This window comes from Fukomys damarensis, unplaced genomic scaffold (genome assembly GCF_012274545.1).
Source record: "Fukomys damarensis isolate Sample0158 unplaced genomic scaffold, DMR_v1.0_HiC HiC_scaffold_19, whole genome shotgun sequence".
Classification (NCBI taxonomy): domain Eukaryota; kingdom Metazoa; phylum Chordata; class Mammalia; order Rodentia; family Bathyergidae; genus Fukomys; species Fukomys damarensis.
Window position 1 is genome coordinate 3,204,180 of NW_022900931.1, and position 7,782 is coordinate 3,211,961.

At 57.9% G+C, this 7,782-nt stretch overlaps 1 protein-coding gene across 1 annotated transcript in view; it reads left to right on the plus strand.

The window, feature by feature from the left end:
* Position 1: 1 nt before the first annotated feature.
* Celsr1 (cadherin EGF LAG seven-pass G-type receptor 1) overlaps positions 2 to 7,782 on the plus strand; it is a gene marked incomplete at its 5' end in the record, with an annotated part of 101,366 nt that continues 93,585 nt past the window's right edge. Inside the window, one exon of the mRNA XM_033765881.1 lies at positions 2 to 2,732. Coding sequence (XP_033621772.1) covers positions 2 to 2,732 — 2,731 coding nt within the window. The remainder of the gene's footprint in view (positions 2,733 to 7,782) is intronic.

Below are 7,782 nucleotides of genomic sequence, written 5' to 3' on the forward strand. Positions count from 1 at the left end.
CCCCGACGAGGGTGAGGCGGGGCGCTTGAGCTACCAGATGGAGGCGCTATTCGACGAGCGCTCTAACGGCTACTTCCTGATCGACGGGGCCACGGGCGCTGTGAGCACGGCCCGAGAGCTGGACCGGGAGACCAAGGACACGCACGTGCTCAAGGTCAGCGCTGTGGACCACGGCACGCCGCGGCGTTCAGCCGCCACCTACCTCACCGTCACGGTCAGCGACACCAACGACCACAGCCCAGTCTTCGAGCAGTCTGAGTACCGTGAACGAGTGCGCGAGAACCTCGAGGTGGGCTACGAGGTGCTGACCATCCGTGCCACTGATGGCGACGCGCCCTCCAACGCCAACATGCGCTACCGCCTGCTGGAGGGCGCGGGCGGCGTCTTCGAGATCGATGCGCGCTCGGGCGTGGTGCGAACTCGGGCGTTGGTGGACCGGGAAGAGGCGGCCGAGTACCAGCTGTTGGTAGAGGCCAATGACCAGGGCCGCAACCCGGGCCCACTCAGCGCCACAGCCACCGTGCACATTGTGGTGGAGGACGAGAATGACAACTACCCTCAGTTCAGCGAGAAGCGCTATGTGGTCCAGGTGCCGGAGGATGTGGCCGTCAACACAGCGGTGCTTCGGGTGCAAGCCACCGACCGGGACCAGGGTCAGAACGCGGCCATACACTACAGCATCGTCAGCGGCAACCTGAAGGGCCAGTTCTACCTGCACTCACTGAGCGGAAGCCTGGACGTGATCAACCCGCTGGACTTCGAGGCCATCCGGGAGTACACGCTGCGCATCAAGGCCCAAGATGGCGGCCGACCACCGCTCATTAACTCCTCGGGGCTAGTGTCTGTGCAGGTGCTGGATGTGAATGACAACGCCCCCATCTTCGTGAGCAGCCCCTTCCAGGCCACCGTGCTGGAGAACGTGCCGCTGGGCTACTCGGTGTTGCACATCCAGGCAGTGGATGCGGACGCGGGAGAGAACGCCCGTCTTCGCTATCGCCTGGTGGACACGGGCTCAGCTGCCTTGCGGGGCGGCGGTGCTGGGCCTGAGGATCCCGACTCCACCCTGGACTTCCCCTTCCAAATCCACAACAGCTCGGGCTGGATCACTGTGTGCGCGGAGCTGGACCGCGAGGCGGTGGAACGCTACAGCTTCGGGGTGGAAGCGGTGGACCACGGCTCCCCGCCCATGAGTTCATCCGCCAGTGTGTCGATCACGGTGCTGGATGTGAACGACAACGACCCGGTGTTCACCCAGCCCCTGTACGAGCTGCGTCTCAACGAGGACGCCGCCGTGGGGAGCAGCGTGCTGACTCTGCAGGCCCGTGACCGTGACGCCAACAGCGTGATCACCTACCAGCTCACCGGGGGCAACACCCGGAACCGCTTTGCACTCAGCAGCCAGAGTGGTGGCGGCCTGATCACCCTGGCGCTGCCCCTGGACTACAAGCAGGAGCGGCAGTACGTGCTGGCCGTGACCGCCTCAGACGGCACGCGTTCACACACCGTGCAGGTCTTCATCAATGTGACGGACGCCAACACCCACCGGCCGGTCTTCCAGAGTTCTCACTACACCATCAGTGTCAACGAGGACCGGCCTGTGGGCACCTCCATTGCCACCATCAGTGCCACTGATGAGGACACGGGTGAGAATGCCAGGATAACCTACGTACTAGAGGACCCTGTGCCACAGTTCCGCATTGACCCCAACACGGGGACCATCTACACCATGACAGAGTTGGACTATGAGGATCAGGCTGCCTACACGCTGGCCATCACAGCCCGGGACAACGGCATCCCTCAGAAATCGGACACCACCTCCCTGGAGATCCTCATCCTGGACGCCAATGACAACGTGCCCAGGTTCCTGCGGGATTTCTACCAGGGTTCTGTCTTTGAGGACGCTCCTCCATCCACCAGTGTCCTCCAGGTTTCCGCCACAGACAGGGACTCGGGGCCCAATGGTCGTCTGCTATACACCTTCCAGGGCGGGGACGATGGTCACGGGGACTTCTACATCGAGCCCACTTCTGGAGTGATCCGCACCCAGCGCCGGCTGGACAGGGAAAATGTGGCCGTGTACAACCTTCGGGCGCTGGCTGTGGATCGGGGCAGCCCGGCTGCCCTCAGTGCCTCGGTGGAAATCCAGGTGACTGTCTTGGACATCAATGACAACCCCCCAGTGTTTGAGAGGGACGAGCTGGAGCTGTTCGTGGAGGAGAACAGCCCAGTGGGGTCAGTGGTGGCCAAGATTCGAGCCGATGACCCCGACGAAGGCCCCAACGCCCAGATCATGTATCAGATCGTGGAGGGCAACGTGCCCGAGGTTTTCCAGCTCGACCTGCTGAGTGGAGACCTGCGTGCCCTGGCTGAGCTGGACTTCGAGGTCCGCAGGGACTATGTGCTGGTGGTACAGGCCACGTCGGCGCCGCTGGTGAGCCGGGCCACCGTGCGCATCCACCTCCTGGACCAGAACGACAACCCTCCAGAACTGCCCGACTTCCAGATCCTCTTCAACAACTATGTCACCAACAAGTCTAACAGCTTCCCCAGCGGTGTTATTGGTCGCATCCCGGCCCATGACCCTGACCTCTCAGACAGCCTCAACTACACCTTCCTGCGGGGCAATGAGCTGCACCTGCTGCTGCTGGACTCTACCACGGGCGAGCTGCAGCTCAGCCGGGATCTGGACAACAACAGGCCCTTGGAAGCGCTCATGGAGGTGTCTGTGTCAGGTGAGTGGCCTGCGAGGGAGGACCGGCTCCCCATGGGCCGCTGGGGGATACTTGGGGACCCACCAGGGTGGCCAGGCGTCTGCTGCCTCTGTTGGATGCTGGGGCGTGACCTGGCTGGCCATGGAGAACGGTGCCCACTGCTTGGCTCAGCACTTTTGCAGGGAACAGGCCTGGGCTTCTTCAAGTTCAAGTGCCGGGCTCCCCGGGCCTCGTCCTGAGTCGTGCAGTTAGGGCCTGGCTTCAGGGTTTGCTGGGCTGTCTGGTTCACTTGGTGATCCTTTTTTGGTCAGCTTGCCACACGCACCGCTGTCTGGAAGGATCAAAGGTCACTGCGCGCCCCATGTGCCAATTAGTTCCCGGGTGGGACCGTTGGAAATTACCTTCCAGTTCCTGAGTCACCCTGTAATACGCCTGCTCTTCCCCGAGTCTGGCGTTTCTGTCTCCTGCAGATAATAACAGCAGTCGGTTCCTGTGTGCTGTCTCTGGGGCAGCTCTTTGAAAAGCAGGGCCCTGTTTGATCTTGGCTCCGCTTGGACGAGGGCTTGTAATTTGGGAGCTGTTTCAGAGCCCGCCCTACCTGGTGGTGGAACTGGTGTGAGAACCCAGCTTGCTGCTCTGGGGCTGGGACAGCACCAGGAGAGGAGGGGCAGCTCAGCCCCAAAGGCTGGGCAGAGATGGATGGGCCCTCCACCCTGCTGGCCCCTGGGTGCCTGGGCAGCCTGCAGTGCTGGGCACGGCGACAGCAGAGGACATGGGAACTGGAGACACACGGGAGGGGGCGGGACTGGGCAGGGATGGGGACGGGAGTGCACCCCTGGTGGCTCTGGAGGGGCCTTCCTGCTCCCCCGTCCTGGTTGTGAGGACTGGTGAGGGCAGCAACCTTATTTATAACACCAAAATGCTCTCATCTCAGATGACTGCACATCTCAGATGAGCTGTTCAGACAATAAATAAACAGGGTACAGTTTGTTGTGGGAGCGCTGGAAGAAGGGAAAAGTCCATTTTCTGACTGGTCTTGACTGGAAATTTTATGCCCAAGTGGGCAGCCTCTAGCTCTGCTCATCTCCTGACATGAGCAGAGACTCACAAGTTCGGTTTTGGTGTCATGCAACACCTCCCCGGCGTGGTTTTGGCTGTACAAGGTGAGTATTGTAGGTTGTGTGAAAGGCAGATGCGTAGAGAATATAGAGTAGGCGCTTAGGTGGGGACACACTGTTCCCGGGGTTGTGGAGACTCCTGGGACGTTTGTTCCCCTGTGGCTTTGTGTTTACTAGATAAAGCAGCGCGCAAACTTTGGTCTGCATAAAACCACTTGGCGAAACGTTAGTGTTTAGATCTTTGTGGGGACGTGGTGTAGGAGCGGGACAGGCCTGTGCTGGGGCAGGGGCGTTTGTGTGTCTGTGGCGTCCCTGGCATGCACCCTGGGGTGCGTGGACAGCAGGTGTGGGTGGGCCTAGTTGGCAGGAGGCCCATGCCCTGGACTTTGGTGTTGGTGGGCCAGGGGCTCACTGTGCCCGGCGATGGATCCCCACCATAGCCCCTGCCGTGTTTCTTGGCAGTGGCCCTTGGCTGACCGTCTGGCATGAGTACCCAGGAGCACTCAGACCGGAAGCAGCTTTCCAGACTCTTGCCCTTACACTGCTGTTTGTCCTTCTGGGTAACTGGAGGCCTGTGGGTGAGGAAACGGAGGCTCGGGGGCCCTAGGTCACTTTCCCAGGATCGCACAGCCATCGTGATTGCTATGAAACAAGCCCACCTTTCATCACCTCAGGAAAGGCTTTTGAGGAATTAGTTGTGAAACGGATCATTTCACTGTAAGACAGGTGGGAATGCTGTGCAACCTTCAGACCCCGTGACTGCTTTTTAATGCACCAAGGAAGCAATGAACTTAGCGAAAGCCAAGACCTGCAGGTCCAAACAGCAGAGCCCTGGGTGGAAACCACACCAGCACAAGAGCTCATCCCGGGGTGAACCAGAGGCAGACTCAAGTTTTATTAGGGAACAATGTGGGAAAGCTGTTGATTCAAACTCACCACTGTTTTCAGTGCTGCCTAATTGGCATAGCAGGATTTACAGCCCTACCCTAAAGGCTTTGATGCATTATTACTGCCCTGGAGGTGGGGCTGTTAGGTTCTGTGGGGGACTGTGGGCCAGGGCTCAGCGTAGCATTCTCCAGCACACGTTTTCAGAAAGACTGTGCTGTCTGAATGTGGTGAAACGCAAATAACTGCCACTTTGAAGGCCATCCAGCCATAGAAGGTGCTCATCTTGTGTGTGATATTTTTGTCTTGTTGTGTGACATGTCTGAGTGACGTTTTCAATCCTACAATAGGGACTTTTCCTTATGTGCATTTATAAAAGCTGTTTGTATTGGCTTTTTTGAGATAGGGTCTTGCCTTGTAGCTCAGGCTGCTTTGAACTCTCTGTGTAGCCCAGATTCCAACTCTGGGTGATCCTCCTGCCTCAGTCTCCCATTACTTATAGCCAGTGACACTGATGTTTTTAATTCTCCCGGACCACGTGCGTGCCTCGGGCTTGGGGCCCTGGCCATGCCTTATGGACACACTGCTGGTCAGTCCCTCCTTAGGATGCATGTTATAGACCAGTGGATGCGGGAGAAGCGGCGTTTGAGGGGTAGAGATGATTGGTCAGTGAGTCATTCAGACGCGTTAGAAAATACTAAAACTCAGCGCAGTAGTGAGATTGAGTAACCTTTTCACTGTTTACTTTGGAGGGCAGTGGATGGTATGAAGTCGTCTGGGCTTGATAAAGTTTTAACAAGTATTTGCCTAGTGAAAAGCAGGATACCGAGGTGACTTTTAAATAGAAGATTACAAACAAGGAAGTGTGGAACTGAGCAGTTCCAGGCCTCGTCCAGTGTCACATTTCCCCCAGACCCGCAGGTAGCGAATCAAGCTGGCTTCCCAGAATGACACGGGCGGTCCTGGAAGAGTCAGGTGCTTTTGGCAACTAGTTAACCATTTAAGGGCTTGGGTAACTCTGGAGACTCGTTGCTTGGCCGTACTCTGAGAAACAGGAGGGTTTATTCACTTATTGAGTGCCGGCTGTACCCGAGGCCCTGGGAAGCCAGCGTGGGCTCTACCTCCTGCGGGTTGGGAGGACAGGCAGTTGGATGAACAGGGAGCTGAGTTCAAGGGCAGGAGAGAGACTGGGAGTTACTGACGCTGGTGTGTAAAGGGCGTGGTTGGAGGGGAGCAGGCTGTGTCGGGATCCTGGCAGCTTATGTTGGGCAGATTAGGGGTAAGCGCCACCCAAGTCCCAGGTACTGCAGCTGGGCCTGTCACTGTGGGCAGGGAGGACAGAGGGCTGAGGGGATCTGGTGGCCGGATGCAGTGACCATGGTGGCGTGAGCTGAGCTGAGCCACCATGTTCCCTGTGGCAGAAAACTCTCCTGACTCTGCTGTCTCAGCACATTTGTCTTTCTCCTGCCGCAGCTGCCTCGTGATCTGGGCAGCCGGGCACCTCTTCTGTCTCAGAGATGAGCAGACCAAGGGCGTGCCCTGGGGACCCTGCTTTGGGCAGCAGGCACCCTGGGCGGAGGATGTGGGCAATGAGGATGGGGCCCAGTCTCACCTCGGAGCTGTGGCCCACGTGGGCTGTGGAGTTCTGGGATCGACATTGGAGGACAGAGATGACTTGATCAGGCCATGGCAGGTCCATGGGTCTCTTCAAGAACCGGAATGGTGGGTACCAGGGAGCCTCTCTGAGGAGCAGGGATAGAGTTGCCATGTAAGTTGGGTGTCGACGAGGCCAGAGCTCAGAGGGAGCCACCAGGACCACGGCCCAGGCGAGGGCTGGGGAGAGGTTGGTGGGTCTGTGTGCACACGCATCCCAGCCTGTCCTCCACTTATCTGTGCAAGTGGCACCTCTTGGGGCGCTGGTGTGGTAAAGTGGCGGGGAGATGGGACCCTGGGAAAGCATCTGGAGCCCTTGGCAAGAACCAGTCAGGAGGGGGCTGCCACAGTCACACCCAGAAAGGGGCCCGTGTATGTGTGTGCAGTCAGAACTGGACCCAGGACCTGGTGTCACTGACCAAGAGCCCACTTGGGTTTGGGTAGATGCAGACTCCTGCGTGCCCCAAAACTTGGTGCAAGAAGCCTGTTGAGGTGGGAGGTGGTGCCCCGGCGGCAGCGGAGTCCGGCAGTACTCAGTATGGGCCTCAATCTCGCTAATGCTTGGATTGGGACAGAGATGGATCTTATCTTGTGCGGCACAGCATGTAGAAAATACTCCTAAGTTCGGTGTTGTTGTTTCAGGTCATGGCCTCTGGGGGAAATAGTTCTCTAAGCTTTTTCTGGTTGTCCTGTAACCCGAACACAGGTTCATCTAAGTGCGCAGGGTTAAATTCCTGGAGATCCGGAGGCACTCGGAGTCACCAGCCTTTTTTAGTTCCACACTCCCTGGCTTCCTGTTGTTTTGTGGGGAGAATGTGTTGGAAGGGTATCAGGGTCTCCTGAGGACAGGGGTGGGCTGGGCTGTCAGGGCTCGAAGGACCAGCCTGGTGTTAGTGGCTAGTCATTTGCGGGGTGTGAGGTCCCCTCTGTCCCCCTGCTGCGGGCTGGGCCTGGCACTCGGCACACATGTGTGGATTATTTCTGGGATGGGTCAGAGGGGCACCCAGGGGAAGGGGCTGCCTGCCTGGCCAAGCATCCCAGGACACCTAGAGCCACCCAGCCCTTTCTGCCGTGCTGGGGGGCTGGCCCTGGGAAAAGGGCTGGACGTTTGCGAATTCGCAGTGCTTTTGCTTCAGGTAAGAACTTGCGGGTATCTTGCTAATCAGTTTGCCTGTGGGGTGTGGCATTCCCAAGCCGGCAAAGCCTACTCTAGCCCATTGTCTCTGTTTTCACATCAGATTTTTTTCTCCAAGTCCTACTGTAGACAAAAGCCAGGAGTTCTTTTTTAAATTTCTTTGTTTTTTGAGGTACTGGGGATTGAACTCGGGTCCCTGTGCTTGCTAGGCAGGTGCAGAACGACTGAGCTAAATCCCCAGCCCCAGGAGTTCTTTTTTTTTTTTTTTTTTTTTTTTTTT